Source organism: Ursus arctos, unplaced genomic scaffold (assembly GCF_023065955.2).
Source record: "Ursus arctos isolate Adak ecotype North America unplaced genomic scaffold, UrsArc2.0 scaffold_37, whole genome shotgun sequence".
In the NCBI taxonomy this organism is placed as follows: Eukaryota; Metazoa; Chordata; class Mammalia; order Carnivora; family Ursidae; genus Ursus; species Ursus arctos.
Window position 1 is genome coordinate 4,557,070 of NW_026623053.1, and position 17,912 is coordinate 4,574,981.

General features: G+C 56.9%; 1 protein-coding gene across 1 annotated transcript; it reads right to left on the reverse strand.

The window, feature by feature from the left end:
* Positions 1 to 2,853: 2,853 nt before the first annotated feature.
* Positions 2,854 to 5,562, reverse strand: LOC130542570 (ral guanine nucleotide dissociation stimulator-like). Its single transcript, XM_057306450.1, has 3 exons — positions 5,065 to 5,562; positions 4,363 to 4,422; positions 2,854 to 3,456 (listed from the first exon to the last, which is right to left on the reverse strand). The coding sequence occupies exons 1-3, from the start codon at positions 5,127 to 5,129 to the stop codon at positions 3,243 to 3,245; spliced, it is 339 nt and encodes a 112-aa protein (XP_057162433.1). The 5' UTR covers positions 5,130 to 5,562; the 3' UTR covers positions 2,854 to 3,242.
* Between the last annotated feature and the right edge of the window lie 12,350 nt (positions 5,563 to 17,912).

A 17,912-nucleotide genomic window follows, 5' to 3' on the forward strand; every position in this document is an offset into this window, starting at 1 on the left:
TGACTCTTCTAGCTCCCGACAGAGAGTCCGAGTTGTGAGTATAGCCTCCGCTGGCTCTGACATGTCACGTGGCCAAAGGGGCTCTTCAGGGACCTGCATAGCTAGGACTGGAGCCAGCTCGGGCTCCGGGGCTGCCAAGGGCGCAGGTGGCTCTTGGAGCTTCTGACAGGGAGTCAGAGCTGTTTGCATCTCCTGCGCCGTCTTCGACAGGGCAGGTGGCATCAGGGGCCTTTCAGGGACCTCCATAGCTGGAGCTGGAGCCTGCTCGGGCTCTGGGGCTGCCATAGATGCCGGTGGCTCTTGCAGCTCCTGACCGTTCGTCAGAGCTGTGAGTATATCCTCCGCTTCCTCTGACATGCCAAGTGGCATCGGGGGCCCTTCAGGGACCTCCACAGTTGGTGCTGCAGCGTGCGTGGGCGCCGGGGCTGCGAAAAGTGCCGGTCGGTCTTCAAGCTCCTGACAGGGAGTCAGAGCTGGGAGTATATCATCTGTGGGCTGTGACATGAGACGTGGCCCAAGGGGCTCTTCAGGGACCTCCGAAGCTGGTGCTGCAGGCTGCTCGGGCTCCGGTGCTGCCAAGGGCGGAGGTGGCTCTTGGAGCTCCTGACAGGGAGTCAGAGCAGTGAGCATGTCCTGCGCCGGCTCCGACAGGGCAGGTGGCATCAGGGGCCCTTCAGGGACCTCCATAGTTAGTGTTGCAGCATGCGCGGGCGCTCGGGCTGCGAAAGGTGCAGGTGGGTCTTCAAGATCCTGACATGGTGTCAGAGCTTTGAGTATATCCTGCCGTGGCCCTGAAATGGGAGCTGTCATCACGCGCTCTTCAGCGACCTCCATGGCTGGTGCCGGAGCCTGCTCAGGCTCCTGCACTGTCAAAGGTGCAGGTGACTCTTCTTGCACCTGAGAGAGGGTCAGAGCCCTGAGTATATCCTCTGTTGGCTCTGATATGGGACGTGGCCTAAGGGGCTCTTCAGGGACCTCCGAAGGTGGTGCTGCAGCGTGTGTGGGCGCCGTGGCTGCAAAAAGTGCAGGTCGGTCTTCAAGCTCTTCACAGGGAGTCAGAGCTGTGAGTATATCCTCTGTTGGCTGTGACATGGGACGTGGCCTAAGGGGCTCTTCAGGGACCTCCGAAGGTGGTGCTGCAGGCTGCTCGGGCTCCGGCGCTGCCAAGGCCGGACGTGGCTCCTGGAGCTCCTGAGAGGGAGTCAGAGCAGTGAGTATGTCCTGCGCCGTCTCCGACAGGGCAGGTGGCATCAGGGTCCCCTCAGGGACCTCCATAGGTAGTGCTGGAGCCTGCTCGGGCTCCAGGCTTTCCAAAGGTGCAGGTGACTCTTGCAGCTCCCGACAGAGAGTCCGAGCTGTGAGTATATCCTGCCGTGGCTCTGAAATGGCAGGTGTCATCACGGGCTCTTCAGGGACCTCCATGGCTGGTGCCGGAGCCTGCTCAGATTCCCGCACTGTCAAAGGTGCAGGTGACCTTTGTAGCACCTGACAGGGAGTCAGAGCTGTGAGTATATCCTCTGTTGGCTGTGACATGGGACGTGGCCTAAGGGGCTCTTCAGGGACCTCCGAAGGTGGTGCTGCAGGCTGCTCGGGCTCCGGCGCTGCCAAGGCCGGGCGTGGCTCCTGGAGCTCCTGAGAGGGAGTCAGAGCAGTGAGTATGTCCTGCGCCGTCTCCGACAAGGCAGGTGGCATCAGGGTCCCCTCAGGGACCTCCATAGGTAGTGCTGGAGCCTGCTCGGGCTCCAGGCTTTCCAAAGGTGCAGGTGACTCTTGTAGCTCCCGACAGAGAGTCCGAGCTGTGAGTATATCCTGCCGTGGCTCTGAAATGGCAGGTGTCATCACGGGCTCTTCAGGGACCTCCATGGCTGGTGCCGGAGCCTGCTCAGATTCCCGCACTGTCAAAGGTGCAGGTGACCTTTCTAGCACCTGACAGAGAGTCAGAGCTGTGAGTATATCCTCCGCTGGGTCTGACATGTCACGTGGCCTGAGGGGCTCTTGAGGGACCTCCATAGCTAGGACTGCAGCCTGCTCGGGCTCCGGGGCTGCCAAGGGCGCAGGTGGCTCTTGGAGCTTCCGACAGGGAGTCAGAGCTGTGAGTATGTCCTGCGCCGGCTCCGACAGGGCAGGTGGCATCAGGGGCCCTTCAGGGACCTCCGTAGCTGGAGCAGAGGCCTGCTCGGGCTCTGGGGCTGCCATAGATGCCGGTGGCTCTTGCAGCTCATGACCGTTCGTCAGAGCTGTGAGTGTATCCTCCGCTTCCTCTGACACGGCAAGTGGCATAAGGGACCCTTCAGGGACCTCCAGAGCTAGTGCTGCAGCGTGCGTGGGCGCTGGGGCTGCGAAAGGTGCAGGTGGGTCTTCAAGCTCCTGATAGGGAGTCAGAGCTGTGAGTGTATCCTCTGTTGGCTGTGACATGGGACGCGGCCTAAGGGGCTCTTCAGGGACCTCCGAAGGTGGTGCTGCAGGCTGCTCGGGCTCCGGCGCTGCCAAGGCCGGGCGTGGCTCCTGGAGCTCCTGAGAGGGAGTCAGAGCAGTGAGTATGTCCTGCGCCGTCTCCGACAGGGCAGGTGGCATCAGGGTCCCCTCAGGGACCTCCATAGGTAGTGCTGGAGCCTGCTCGGGCTCCAGGCTTTCCAAAGGTGCAGGTGACTCTTGTAGCTCCCGACAGAGAGTCAGAGCTGTGAGTATATCCTGCCGTGGCTCTGACGTGGGAGGTGTCATCTCGGGCTCTTCAGGGACCTCCGTGGCTGGTGCTGGGGCCTGCTGAGGCTCCTGGCTTTCCAAGGGTGCAGGTGACTCTTGGACGTCCTCACGGTGGATCAGAGCTCTGACCACCAGCTGCACTGGGCCCGACACGACAGATGACGTCCCTGCTCTTTTGAGTTGCTGAGCTCCAGCAGCAGTGATGGGATTTTCCAGCTCAGGCTCTGAAGCTGCATCAGGCACCACAGTGGGAGCTGGGACTAGCTTTCGGCGCGGTTGCGGATCTCGCTGTGGGGCTGCTGCTGTCGCTCCAAGAAGAGAAAGTATGGTCATCATGATTGTCTTTCCATGTCCCTTCCAAATGAAGGCAACTTTGCCCACCACTCAGTATTGTCTAAGAACCCGTCCCTGGGTGGTCTCCCCAAACTGTAGCCCATGGGGACAGTGATCTGAGACCACTCCTTGCTCCCAGCCACACTGCAGTCTGTGGAGGCTTGCTCTGTGTGGCCCACTCTCTCCCCTCCACAGGCCTCCATCAGTCACCCCCAGTCCTCCTCACCCCCAGCCTCCGGCTCAGCGGGCTCGAGGTGTCGCAGCCGAGAGAGGAGGAGCCAGGCACGTTGCTCCAGGTCTGAGCCTGGCACGAGGAGCCCTACGTATGCCAGTAGTGTCTTTAGGCAGGGAAATTCTGGGGGCTGGAAGAAATCTTCAGGGTAGTGGTCCAGCCAGGTGCCCAGGATGGAGGAGATGACCCTGGGGACAGACAGGTGGGCAGAGGAGTCAGAGGACAGGGCACCTCCCACGCGGATGCCCCAGGGAGCCCCTGTCGGAACCTGGGCCCCTGGGTCCCCGGCTCCTGGCTGTCAGAGCCCATTCCTACTCCATGTCCACCTGTGATGTGGCAGAGCTGCCTGAGGCAGGCCTGGTCACTGAGGAGGGGCTGGCCCAAAGCCTCTGTGAGTGGGAGTCCTTGACCCCTGGTGTGACCATTTCTGTCCTCCAAGCGGAAGCTGGACACCCTGCTCAGTCTCCCTGCCCACTTGCCGCGTGACTTGCACTGCATGTGGGCAGGGAGGGGTGGCGTGTCTGGCGTGGTCATTGCTGTGACTATCCAATCAAGGAGGGAACTAAGGGACTCTGTCCCATCCCTGGCCTTCCCAGGACCCTCCCGATACCTCCCACTTCCCCTCCCGTGCCTACATGCTGCCTCGTTCAGTAGGTGCCAGGAGAGGGTGTCCTTGCGTGGACACTAATCTCCCACTGGCTGGGGGACGTCCAGTCCCCGAGCCCTCCCTGGGTCTCCTGAGTACCTGCTGAGCACCCAGTGTCGACGTTCCACCAGATGTGTGGAAGCCACGCCCTTTGTTCTGGGTCCCAGGATTAGGGTAGAGACAGGGCTGAGAGGCGGCGGGGATGGGGAATGACTCTGTTAGGGGCTGAGGCTGCCCTCCAGCCCGCTCTGCTCTCCCACAGTGCCCACACCCCACCCAGGGCTCTCCAGGCCCCCTTTCCTCTTCTGCAGAAGCAGCCCTCAGACCTGGACCCTCTCACAGGAATGGCAGATGTGTGGGATGAGGGTCCAGCAGCCCCCAGATCACAGTCCCCTCGCTGCCCTCTCGAAGAAGGAAGGGCCCTGTGCATTAGCCAAAGCTCACTCACGTGCCCCGCTGCTCCTGGTCTCCGCCGATCTCGTCCCAGGAAGAGAGGACGCATCCGTAGCTAGAGGAGGCCGGAGGGGTGGTGGGGGGATCGCATGAAATGCCCTGTGAACCCTCCCTCTCATCATATCTAGTGTCCCTGTCTGACTGCCGACTAGAATGGAGCCCTGGGGTGCTCCCGGGTGCTGTCTGCTGTGTGCGTGGGATCACAGTCAGCGCCCAGGGAAGCGTCTGCAGGTCTGCACCTAGAAGGGCATCCATCCTTTATGCTCGATGAATGAAAGGGCCCCCACCAGCCCCATCCCAGAGAGCTGAGTGGGCCTGGGGCCCCCTGCTCATGCCCGGGCATGCCTGCTCTGGTCTCACCCAGGACACAGACCCCCAGATGGAGTGTCAGATGTCCTTTTCCAAGGGGAAAAGAGCCCAGCTCAAGACCGTGGTGACGGTGAGGGCTGAGGCAGAGGCTTCTTCATGGGGAGCGGGACGATGATCCACGAGCACGACCACAGCCCCCGTAGCGGACCTTTCCACAGGGCCAGGCGCCCAGGTGTCCTTACCCTCCAGGACCCCACTGAGTCCCTGTAATAACTCTGCCCCAGTCCGAGGAGCCCACTGAGGCTCCGCGAAGTTGGGTGGCATTCCCCAGACTCCCAGGCAGGAGGTGGGCAAATCCCACTGGGCTGTGGAGGGGCAGGGTGCTCACCTTGTCACCAGCTGGTCCAGCACCTCCTGGGTGGTAGCGTAAGCTCTGTATGTGGCCAGGAACATGGAGACGTAGCTGAGGTCTCCGTCTAGGAAGGCGGGCAGCAGGTGTTCTACTCGCTTCTTCAGCAGCTCTGCCCGTTGGGGCCGCACCACGCAGGTCCCATTGCTCTTCACGGTTGAGGCCTTTCTAGCCTGAGGTGGGACAGGGGAGACATGCGGTCTTCACTGCGGTCACCAGGAGGGTTGGGGTTTGGAGCCCAGAGCAAACCCCCAGGCTCTCGGTGACGTAGGCAAAGAGGTGGGACAGGAGGGCCCACAGTAGACAAAAGGAGCAAGGTGCCTGGCTGGTTCCGTGGGTTCAGGGTCCGCCTCTTGGTTTCGGCTGAGCTCCTGATGCGCGCGTCCTGAGATCGAGTCCGTCGTCAGGCTTCGCACTTAGGGCAGGGTCTGCTTGAGGATCCTGTCTCTCCCTCTGTGTCTCCAACCCCCGTCTCTGTCTCTGTCTCTGTCTCTGTCTCTGTCTCTGTCTGTCTGTCTCTCAAACACATAACTCGTGCAATCTCTTTAGGGAAAAAGGAGAATGGCAACAATACGGGGATGTGAGGTGGGGGGTGTGTGAATGGACGTCGGTATCTCAGGTCAGATCGTTAGCTGAGTATTGACAGCCGCTCCCTGCACTAACGGCATCGTCCCTGTGATTTCTGACGATGTATGTGAGGCTTGAGACCACAGAGACTGTTTCATGGGTGGGGGTGCTCGGGATTTTAGGGCACGTAGGATGTTCCGTGCAGCGCTGTGAGTTGGCAACAGAAGGGAATCACATGAACGTCCTGCCTCTGTGAAGGGCTCAGTGGCTGCGGTAACTGATGGGCCTTCTGGAATGTTGTGCAGCACAAGGAGGCGCCTGCTCCGGACCCTGGAGGGGCCCCAGGGATGGGTTCCTTCACAACCAAAGGGCAGAGCAATAGGCATAGTACCATGAGCCCCAGGCCCCGTTGGGGAAAAGTCTCCCAGCTCAGCAGGATCTCGAGCAAGGGATGAGAGGTGGTTTAAGGTCGCTTTTCTGATATTCGTACAGATATGTGGATAGGGACTGTGCATGGGGCCAAGGCCGTTGGCAGGGCCCTGAGGGCAGGTTTGGGGAGGAGATGGGGATCCAGGTTCACATGGGAGCAGGAGTCCAGGAGGGAGCCCCGAGGAGCCCAGAGGCTGGTTTCTGGGATCTGGGTCCCTTTGTGCCGCATCGGTGCCCTGGGTGCTGGGTCCCTCCGGCACCTCCACTCACCCTGAGCCAGCGCTGGACTTTGTTGGCAGTAGGGGACTCCTTCCTGTCCTTTTGGGAGGTGGGGCAGGGGATCCCATCGTTCAGCTCCTGCCCTGTCTCCTGTGTGGAGCTCTGTAAAGACAGTGCCCGGCAGCCAGGCGGGAGGCCTCGGAGGTCTGTCTGGCTGCCTTTGCTGGTCCTCAGACCCAGGGGACTCCCTTGCAGACCCACCACACCCCAGGATGCACGCAGCTCCACCATGGAGAGAAAAGTGACACAGCTCGAGGGCCTTGGATTCACTCTGGCCCTGGTGAGAGGCACCTCAGGAATCCTCTTTCCACCCTGCCCACCGTGGCATCGGTGTGACCATGAAGGCATCCCCAGGGTATCCACTGCCCTGCAACCTCCTCCAGCCCAGGGCGGGACCTCCCCCACATACCCCTCTTTCCCTGAAACGGGGGGGATGGGGCTGCCCAGGGATGGCTCGGAGAGGTGGCCTGGCCTGGCCTGGCCTGGCCTGGCCTAGGCCGCTCGGTATTACCTTCCGGCACCTCCTGGCAAAGGCCCTGCGGCGTCGGGGGCGCGGGTTGAGCCAGTGTCTGCAGCAGGTGAAAAGTCCCTCAGCCCGGGGTTTCTGGAAGCCAGAGCCCCGGAAAATGGGCACGCAGCAAGAGAACATCTTTCGCTATCGAATGTCTCCGGCCAAGTGAGCCTGATACGGGACCGCACTAGAATGTGGGTGCCTGGTGACCGGGGTTCCAAGTTCTGTGGGGGTCGGTTATCAGGGAAGTGACTTCACTTCCTGGGATCCCCTCCCCGAGTGCACACCTGGACTAGCACCTACACAAACAGTGCTCTGGGCTGCCGACTGCTCATCCCCTTTCTGCGTGCCATGCCACATGCGTACCCAGTGACACCAACACAACCCTCTCCACAGGCCCTAGGGAAGGTCTGGGTGCAGCCAGGGCCCCAGCTTAGAAACACCCCGGGCTCTGACGCAAGTCTCCATCTTCCCTGTTGGGGACCCCGGAGAAGCCGTTGTGCCCGTCAGGGATGGTCTGTGTCTTGCCTGTGCGATAGGGATTTTTCCAGCGGACTTCTTGCGGAAGTCCACAGGCACAGGTGGGATACCATCTAAGAAATTGGGGGAGTGGTGTCCCACGTAGGGAATACCTGCCACCACATTTTCTTCCTTTCTCACCTTCTCTGAGTCTGTAGCTCCTCCGATGCCACCCGCAGTCCCTATTGTGTTGTGTGTGTATCTGTGCACATGTGTGGGCCCCAATACTCGTATTGTGCAGGCCCAGAAGATGAGAGTCCCACCTAGGGGTGGATGGGAAATAGCTTTCCCAGGTCTTAGGCTTTCTAATTTCCAAGGCAAACCCTGCAGAAGGCATTGGAGCCTTGGCTTAGAGGGGCTGAGCCCACCCTTACCCCTAGACGCTGCCAGTCGTGTGTCACGAGCCATCCCTCCTTTCCTCTGGGTGTCCTGCGGGCAGGGGTGCCGTCAGTGGGTTGCCCTGGCCTGGGCTCCTCCTCAGACGGGTACGTGCTGGGATGCCTCCTGCCTGGGATGTCGATGCTTCTTCTCACCCCCATACCATCTCCAGGTCTACAGCCAGTTCCAAAACACAACCTCTTCCCGAGCTCCCAGTGAGTTGCTAGGTTCAGCCACGGCCCCACCGTTGAGGACACTCGGACAGCTGGGTTCAGGCCTGGTTCTGCCTTCTTACCAGTCTGTGATTCTGGGCAAGGCACGGACCCTGCTGGGGTCTTCCCCTTGTTGCAGAGGCTGTCTCTTACGTAACTGATTTTCTTTCATTTGAAAGATTTTCTGTGTTGGTTTGAGAGACAGAGTGTGGGGGGTGGGGAGAATAGAGGGAGAGGGGAGACAGAATCTCAAGCCGACTCTGTGCTGAGTGTGATGCCCAATGCTGGTCTTGATCCCAAGACCCTGAGTTCGTGACCCGAGTCCAGATCACGAGTCGGAGGCGTAAGCAACTGAGCCACCCAGGCGCCCTGGCAAAAGAACACTTTCGATATATTTCCAGGCAATGCAGGGAAGTGACTAGTGCAAGGGGGAAGACAAACATGAGGGACTCTGCATTTCCCTAACTTACTGCCTAAAGAGATTTCATTTCTAGTCTACGGGTCAGGAATGTAGAACACAGGCGAAGCTCAGCCATTTCCATGAGTTGGAGACAGCAAGGTGGAAGTTTGGAGAAGTCAATATGGCTGTGGTTTACAGTACAGAATACTGAGGAGAGCTGCACAGAGAAAGAGGACCTCAGAAAGCCATCTAGGATCACTTTTGAGTTTTCATAGCATTCCGCAGTAGGGCACATGTGTGAGGAACGTAGGTGGTGTGGGGAAAATAATAGCGCAGGGGAAGCAGAGAGGAAAATGTCACTAGCCTTCACACACAATCAGGAAAAGTCTGTGCTACCGGCAGCAGGCAGAGTGGAAAACCTCGTAATTCGTGGGACATTGCAAAGAGAGCTCAGAATACCAACAGAACAGTAGCAAAATACATTGAAGACTACTGTGATACCACCTAACAAACCTTTGGAAAGCTAGTCTGGAAGGATAAAATAGTTTTCCAAGAACCTCCCCATCAGAACAATCCTCAAGGGTATGTGTAGAAATATAAGCCATAGTTAATATCTAACAATTAACATTCACGATAGCTGCCTTCCAACAAAAGATTACCAGGATGCAAAGAGGGAGAAAAGTTCACCTCGTACTGAGGAGAAAGATTAAACAATAGAAACCTACCCAGAAATGAAAAAGACGATGGAAGTATTGCCCATGGACATTCAAACCACCGTTAGAAAGAGGTTTTATATACGTAAGAATGTACACAAAGGATGAAGTGAAACAGAGATATAGAAAATATGAAAACAAGGAAAACCCAACTTCTGGAGCTGAACAGTAGCACGTCTAAGATGAAAAATGTAGTAGATGGCCTTTCCTTCACGTTAGACACTAAATAGCAGAGAGAGAGAGAGAGAGAGAGAGAGAGAGGGGGAGAGAACGTGAATGTATGATCATTGCAGTTGTCCAGAATAAAGCAGAGAAAAGGAAGGGTGCAAACCACGCCCTGCACACAAACACTAGAGTATGTGTGAGCTTTGTAGCAATTTCACGTGGCCTGGTAGATAAGAAATTGGCTGAGGTACAGAAAAAAACTGTTTGAAGAAGTAATGTCTGATTATTATCTGAATTGTATGAACCCTCTCCACCCAGAGATTCAAGAATTCAGGAATCCAGCCAACAAAACCCCCAAACATAAAGATCATGAAAAAAACCCTCCTTATCAACCTACATCCCGATAAAATTGCTTCAGACCAATGATAAAGAAAAAATCTAAAAAGCAGATGGAGATGAGTCCATTGCGTTACCTGTCACGTCCCTAATTCTGTAGATGGTCTCTGTTTCTTTCTGGTCTGTGGTACTCTTGGAGTGTCTCTTCACTTACAGGATCCCCCTTCCTTTTTCTTGCAGGGTGGTTTCGCGGCCAAATCCTTTGAGTTCCTTTCTGTCCTGGAAGCTCTTTATCTCTGCTCCTATTCGGAATGCCTCCTTGCTGGGTAAAGTATTCTTGGCTGCATGTTTTTCTCATTTAGTACCCTGACTCGATCACGCCAGCCCTTTCTGGGGTGCCAGCTCTCTGTGGATAGGTATGTGGCTAGAAGACCCTCTTGTCTCAAGCTGCTTTCAGGATTTTCTCTTTGTGTCTGAAATTGCAAACGTCACTGTATATGTTAGGGTGTTCCTCTATTCCTGTGGATTTGGGGAAGAGTCCTCTCTACCTCTTGGACTTGAATGCCCGTTTCCCTCCCAGATTGGGGAAGTTCTCAGCTACGATCTACACAGACAGATCTTCTGTCCCTCTGTGTCTTCTCCCTCGGGGCCAGAAGTAATTCCAATATTGTTTCCTTTTGTGGCATCACTGATTTTTCGATTCCTCCACCCATGGTCCATTCGTTGGCTTTCTCTCTTTTCCTCGGCTTCCTTCCTTTCCGTCAGCTTGTCTTTGGTGTCACTGACTCTGTCTTCTGCCTCATTGACCCTGGCCGTTAGAGCGTCCACATGCAATGTAGACTGCATCTCAGTTAGAGCCTTTGGAATTTGGGCCTGATTCGATTTCATTTCTGCACTCTGAGAGTCTCTCGTGTCATTTAGACTTTTTTTCAAGCCCAGCTAGCAACTCTGTAATTGTCATCCTGAGTTCCAGCTCTGACATCTTACTTAAAACCGTATGCATTAGATCAGTGGCAGAGAGGGTTACCTCTGGCTCTTTCTTTTGCCGTGAATCCCTCCCTCTAGTCACTTTCCCCGGAGAAGAATGGATGGGGGAGAGAGAGATTAGGATCTCACAGGGTGGACAAAACAGGGTGAGCCACTTCGTCCCGAATGTCTGTTGGTCTGTGTGTTGGAAGTCACTAAATCCCAAAATGGTAAAGAAAGCCAAACTCATATATACACAGAAATCAAATTGAATATAGCGACAGAAATCCAAAAATGAAGAATATGTGTATAAAATGTCAATGTAAAAAATGAAAGTTAAGAAAAGATTGAAAAATGAAGAGTCGCTAAAAGAAAAAGAAAAAGTAGTTGGAAAGGGAAAAAAGACAAAAAAAAAAAAACGAAATGGAAAATGTTGAATGGAGAGAGAAATGAATGATGAGAAAAAGCCTCGAGCTCTAGGTGCTATTTTCCCCTAGCGCTGGACTTTGGCCGTCCTCTTTGGTCTGTAAACTTGCTGTTCACTTGTTGTTTCACCTCGTATTCGGGGGGCAGGGGCCTAGTGCCCTGTTTCGCAGGTGTTTTTGCCTGGACGGGGATGCACTGCCCCTTGCCAGGGGGCCCGGTGGGGCTCAGGGTCAGCGGGTTGCTCTGTGTGCCTTGCGTTCCCAGAGGGCTTTCCCCGCCTCTTGAGAGGGTGAGAATAAAAACGGCCGCCCGCATCTGTAGGCGCGGAGGTGTGATGCTGTTGTGCGCCAAGTTGTGTAGACGTCCGCGGTGCTCCCCACACCAAAGCTCCTGAGGGAAGGCGGAGGGTCACAGCATTCCTGTCCTTTGCAGGGCTCCCAGACGGAGAGCTTCTGATCAAGTGGACTCCCCGTCAAGTGACTTGGTGCGAGGAGAGGGATCTCTCCCTTCTCCTCACTTGGGTCTCGAGCAGGAAGCGTAGGCACTGCTCTCACAACAACTGAACCGGAGGGTTATCGGGAATTGGGGCTGGCAGGGGCAGGGGGTCGCTGCTGGAGGAGCCTGAGGGGTGTGGAGGGGCTATGCCCAGTGCCAAAGCCGCCGGTTGAGGCTCTGTCCATCCTGCAGCTTCCATGAGCACCCAGTGTGCTTTGGAAATGAGGAGGTCGTGGAATATAGGTGAGGTTCAGTGGGGTGGAACCCGGAGCCGACGACCAGGAGAGAATTCTTGAGACGTCTTTGGTGCAAAACTGGTGGTTTATGACAGGACCCGTGGCAGAAAGAGCTGCTGCTCTGGCTTGTGAGGGGTGACTGATGATAAGACTATGGGGTTGGGGGAAGGGAAGGAAAAAGGGAGGTTGAGATAATACTTGCATATGCTAAAGAAGACTCCCAAGGTACAGAGGCCTTGCCATTGTCTAGGGAAGGTGGTTTTGCCCTCTAGCAAGGCATGAACATTAAGACGGTTGGGAACTTCCTGGAGGCTGCAGACTAGAAGGACATTTCATTGTATCTACTTTCCCTTCAGGAAGCTAAGTAACTGATAGAAAGGCTTGGTTCTTGGAAAGTGCTAAGACATTGGGAAACTGAGGGAGACTTAAGTCTTGCAGGATTGTGGTGTCTATAGGTGAACTATTTCTTTGCCCTTTAGGGCAGCCGGGAGTGCCTGAGGAATGTCACGTCCACCCCATGGTGGGGGGTGGGGGTGGGGTGTCAGTTCCGGCTTTGTCCTCAGCTAGCCTTCTCTTGCCTCCTCAGTAAAGGTCCCTCCTGTTCACAGAGGTTCAAGCAGTTCTCGCTGTTGCCACCTAGTGGACATATGGATGAACACATTCAGGTCATGTCTGTGACTCCCTGAGCTGAGCGGCCCTGAGAGGTTGGTTCCTTCCTGCGAGGAGAGGGCCCAAAAAGGATGGACCCGGAGCAAGCAGACAAGTGTGGCCCGGCCGACGCCCCTCTGCTGGCCTGGAAGCAGGACCCGGTTGCTCTACTTAGAAGCTGAGTTCTAGAGCAAGAGGGGCTGGAGTGGCTGGGGTGTGTCCCGGGACGGGGTCTGGATGAGGGGTGTTCCAGGACGGGGGTGGGGGGGGTGGGGGGGCAGGGCTGCTTGTGGAGGGAGGATCCATGAGGGCGGTATGGACAGGCTCTTCCGTGCTCCATGGGTCCCGCCCAGGTAGCCTGATGGCCTCACTGCTGGCTTGTCTTCCTCGTGATTTCAGGGTTCATCTCTAGTCTCCGGGGACCCTCCTTTCCCGAGCAAGGCTCCACGGAAAGAAAGAGAGTATAGCTAGAGGACCCTGCAGCCAATACTCCCAACAGTGGGACTAGCGTGTGTTCCAGAAATTGTGCTTTTAGGAAACAGCCCTAAAGCACAAGAGATTTACGGCACATTGTACTCTTCACTTTAAGGAGGAGACTCAAAGAATTGGAGAGGTCTCAGTTGTTGGGCAGGTGGTGCTGCTGAGTAAATGATGTGTAGCTCCTGAAAATGCAGAAGGGGACAGGAGAGGAGTAGCAGTGCCTGTCCACTGTGGGGACCTCAGGCCGAACAAGAGCCCAGCTGTGGAACCCTCCCTGCCCCACCCTGTCCCCCACACAGGCAAACCCCCTCCCCCGCTCTCACTCACCCATACACTCCGAGGGAAAGGACTGGAAGAGGGACGCCATGTGTTATGGGCTATCATGGTAGAAGGTAGAAGGAATGTGTCTTCCTTTCTTCATATTTACATCACTCTTTTGCTACCAAAACGTAATCTGGCTGAAACCTTAGAGAACTTTTAAATTACCTGATATGTTTGTAATAAAGAGGAAGATTTAATATGCAGTCTTAATATTTTTATAACATGCACATTAGGATCATTGAAACCTGGCCTATCCAGGAAGATGAAAGATTTTGAAGGTGTCTCCTGGACCCAGAGATTTCTGGCTCCTGGGTCACACTTACAAAAGGGAAGCCTATCCCAGATCATGAAAACATTTCATTTTGGGGCTTCACATGCGCAGTATTGTATCAGCAATATTCCTTTGTAGTAAAATGGGTTTTTTTTTGGTTTCTGTTTTTGTGTTTCTGTGTTTGTTTGTTTTTTAAGAGAAAAAAACCTGAAAAAAAAATGAATCACTCATAGGTTACGTAGCTAGATACAAAAAGGCCACACTGCCTGATCCCACACACATGAAAACCCAGAAGAAGTAACTCACAGAGGCGGAGACGAGAGGGGAGCCGTGGCTACAGGGACTGGGCTGAGGGAATGAGCAGTATCTGACGAGTGGCACGGGAGTGTCTGGGAGGGAAATATTGTAGAAGGACAGGTTGTGAAACACTGTGTACCTAATGACACCTGGAGGTACAATTTAAAAGGATCAGAGTAAAATTCCATGAAAACTCAATTTATCCTTTATTTATAGACCAGAACGTATTAAGCTATGAAATAGGTGCATGAACAACGCAAAAATTAGAAACACTGGAATGACAGGGGAGGGGAAGCCATCCTTTGGGGATTCAGCGAGCAGGAACGGCTGCTCCGGGGCCGGGGCCGAGGCCGGATGCTCCACTGAGAGAGGTGGTAGGCGGCGCCCTTCGGCAAGCCCGATAACTGGTGCTGTAGCCTGCTTGGACTCTGGGGCTGCCAAAGGTGCAGGTGGCTCTTGTAGCTGCTGACAGGGAGTCAGAGCTCTGTGTATATCCTCCGCTGGCTCTGACAAGGCAAGTGACATCAGGGGCCCTTCAGGGACCTCCATAGTTAGTGCCGCAGCGTGCGCGGGCACCGGGGCTGCCAAAGGTGCAGGTGGGTCTTCAAGCTCCTGACAGGGAGTCAGAGCGCTGAGTATATCCTGCCGTGGCTCTGAAATGGGAGCTGTCATCACGCGCTCTTCAGGGACCTCCATGGCTGGTGCCGGAGCCTGCTCAGGCTCCCGCGCTGTCAAAGGTGCAGGTGACTCTTCTTGCACCTGAGAGAGGGTCAGCGCCCTGAGTATATCCTCTGTTGGCTCTGATATGGGACGTGGCCTAAGGGGCTCCTCAGGGACCTCCGTAGCTGGTGCTGCAGGCTGCTCGGGTTCTGGCGCTGCCAAGGGCGGAGGTGGCTCTTGGAGCTCCTGACAGGGAGTCAGAGCAGTGAGTATGTCCTGCGCCGGCTCCGACAGGGCAGGTGGCATCAGGGGCCCTTCAGGGACCTCCATAGTTGGTGCTGCAGCGTGTGTGGGCGCCGTGGCTGCAAAAAGGGCAGGTCGGTCTTCAAGCTCTTCACAGGGAGTCAGAGCTGTGAGTATATCATCCGTTGGCTGTGACATGAGACGTGGCCTACAGGGCTCTTCGGGGACCTCCGAAGGTGGTGCTGCAGGCTGCTCGGGCTCCGGCGCAGCCAAGGCCGGAGGTGGCTCTTGGAGCTGCTGACAGGGGGTCAGAGCTCTGTGTACATCCTCCGCTGGCTCAGACATGGCAAGCGGCATCAGGGGCCCTTCAGGGACCTCCAGAGCTAGTGCTGCAGCGTGCGCGGGCGCCGGGGCTGCAAAAGGTGCAGGTGACTCTTCTAGCTCCCGACAGAGAGTCCGAGTTGTGAGTATAGCCTCCGCTGGCTCTGACATGTCACGTGGCCAAAGGGGCTCTTCAGGGACCTGCATAGCTAGGACTGGAGCCAGCTCGGGCTCCGGGGCTGCCAAGGGCGCAGGTGGCTCTTGGAGCTTCTGACAGGGAGTCAGAGCTGTTTGCATCTCCTGCGCCGTCTTCGACAGGGCAGGTGGCATCAGGGGCCTTTCAGGGACCTCCATAGCTGGAGCTGGAGCCTGCTCGGGCTCTGGGGCTGCCATAGATGCCGGTGGCTCTTGCAGCTCCTGACCGTTCGTCAGAGCTGTGAGTATATCCTCCGCTTCCTCTGACATGCCAAGTGGCATCGGGGGCCCTTCAGGGACCTCCACAGTTGGTGCTGCAGCGTGCGTGGGCGCCGGGGCTGCGAAAAGTGCCGGTCGGTCTTCAAGCTCCTGACAGGGAGTCAGAGCTGGGAGTATATCATCTGTGGGCTGTGACATGAGACGTGGCCCAAGGGGCTCTTCAGGGACCTCCGAAGCTGGTGCTGCAGGCTGCTCGGGCTCCGGTGCTGCCAAGGGCGGAGGTGGCTCTTGGAGCTCCTGACAGGGAGTCAGAGCAGTGAGCATGTCCTGCGCCGGCTCCGACAGGGCAGGTGGCATCAGGGGCCCTTCAGGGACCTCCATAGTTAGTGTTGCAGCATGCGCGGGCGCTCGGGCTGCGAAAGGTGCAGGTGGGTCTTCAAGATCCTGACATGGTGTCAGAGCTTTGAGTATATCCTGCCGTGGCCCTGAAATGGGAGCTGTCATCACGCGCTCTTCAGCGACCTCCATGGCTGGTGCCGGAGCCTGCTCAGGCTCCTGCACTGTCAAAGGTGCAGGTGACTCTTCTTGCACCTGAGAGAGGGTCAGAGCCCTGAGTATATCCTCTGTTGGCTCTGATATGGGACGTGGCCTAAGGGGCTCTTCAGGGACCTCCGAAGGTGGTGCTGCAGCGTGTGTGGGCGCCGTGGCTGCAAAAAGTGCAGGTCGGTCTTCAAGCTCTTCACAGGGAGTCAGAGCTGTGAGTATATCCTCTGTTGGCTGTGACATGGGACGTGGCCTAAGGGGCTCTTCAGGGACCTCCGAAGGTGGTGCTGCAGGCTGCTCGGGCTCCGGCGCTGCCAAGGCCGGACGTGGCTCCTGGAGCTCCTGAGAGGGAGTCAGAGCAGTGAGTATGTCCTGCGCCGTCTCCGACAGGGCAGGTGGCATCAGGGTCCCCTCAGGGACCTCCATAGGTAGTGCTGGAGCCTGCTCGGGCTCCAGGCTTTCCAAAGGTGCAGGTGACTCTTGCAGCTCCCGACAGAGAGTCCGAGCTGTGAGTATATCCTGCCGTGGCTCTGAAATGGCAGGTGTCATCACGGGCTCTTCAGGGACCTCCATGGCTGGTGCCGGAGCCTGCTCAGATTCCCGCACTGTCAAAGGTGCAGGTGACCTTTGTAGCACCTGACAGGGAGTCAGAGCTGTGAGTATATCCTCTGTTGGCTGTGACATGGGACGTGGCCTAAGGGGCTCTTCAGGGACCTCCGAAGGTGGTGCTGCAGGCTGCTCGGGCTCCGGCGCTGCCAAGGCCGGGCGTGGCTCCTGGAGCTCCTGAGAGGGAGTCAGAGCAGTGAGTATGTCCTGCGCCGTCTCCGACAGGGCAGGTGGCATCAGGGTCCCCTCAGGGACCTCCATAGGTAGTGCTGGAGCCTGCTCGGGCTCCAGGCTTTCCAAAGGTGCAGGTGACTCTTGTAGCTCCCGACAGAGAGTCCGAGCTGTGAGTATATCCTGCCGTGGCTCTGAAATGGCAGGTGTCATCACGGGCTCTTCAGGGACCTCCATGGCTGGTGCCGGAGCCTGCTCAGATTCCCGCACTGTCAAAGGTGCAGGTGACCTTTCTAGCACCTGACAGAGAGTCAGAGCTGTGAGTATATCCTCCGCTGGGTCTGACATGTCACGTGGCCTGAGGGGCTCTTGAGGGACCTCCATAGCTAGGACTGCAGCCTGCTCGGGCTCCGGGGCTGCCAAGGGCGCAGGTGGCTCTTGGAGCTTCCGACAGGGAGTCAGAGCTGTGAGTATGTCCTGCGCCGGCTCCGACAGGGCAGGTGGCATCAGGGGCCCTTCAGGGACCTCCGTAGCTGGAGCAGAGGCCTGCTCGGGCTCTGGGGCTGCCATAGATGCCGGTGGCTCTTGCAGCTCATGACCGTTCGTCAGAGCTGTGAGTGTATCCTCCGCTTCCTCTGACACGGCAAGTGGCATAAGGGACCCTTCAGGGACCTCCAGAGCTAGTGCTGCAGCGTGCGTGGGCGCTGGGGCTGCGAAAGGTGCAGGTGGGTCTTCAAGCTCCTGATAGGGAGTCAGAGCTGTGAGTGTATCCTCTGTTGGCTGTGACATGGGACGCGGCCTAAGGGGCTCTTCAGGGACCTCCGAAGGTGGTGCTGCAGGCTGCTCGGGCTCCGGCGCTGCCAAGGCCGGGCGTGGCTCCTGGAGCTCCTGAGAGGGAGTCAGAGCAGTGAGTATGTCCTGCGCCGTCTCCGACAGGGCAGGTGGCATCAGGGTCCCCTCAGGGACCTCCATAGGTAGTGCTGGAGCCTGCTCGGGCTCCAGGCTTTCCAAAGGTGCAGGTGACTCTTGTAGCTCCCGACAGAGAGTCAGAGCTGTGAGTATATCCTGCCGTGGCTCTGACGTGGGAGGTGTCATCTCGGGCTCTTCAGGGACCTCCGTGGCTGGTGCTGGGGCCTGCTGAGGCTCCTGGCTTTCCAAGGGTGCAGGTGACTCTTGGACGTCCTCACGGTGGATCAGAGCTCTGACCACCAGCTGCACTG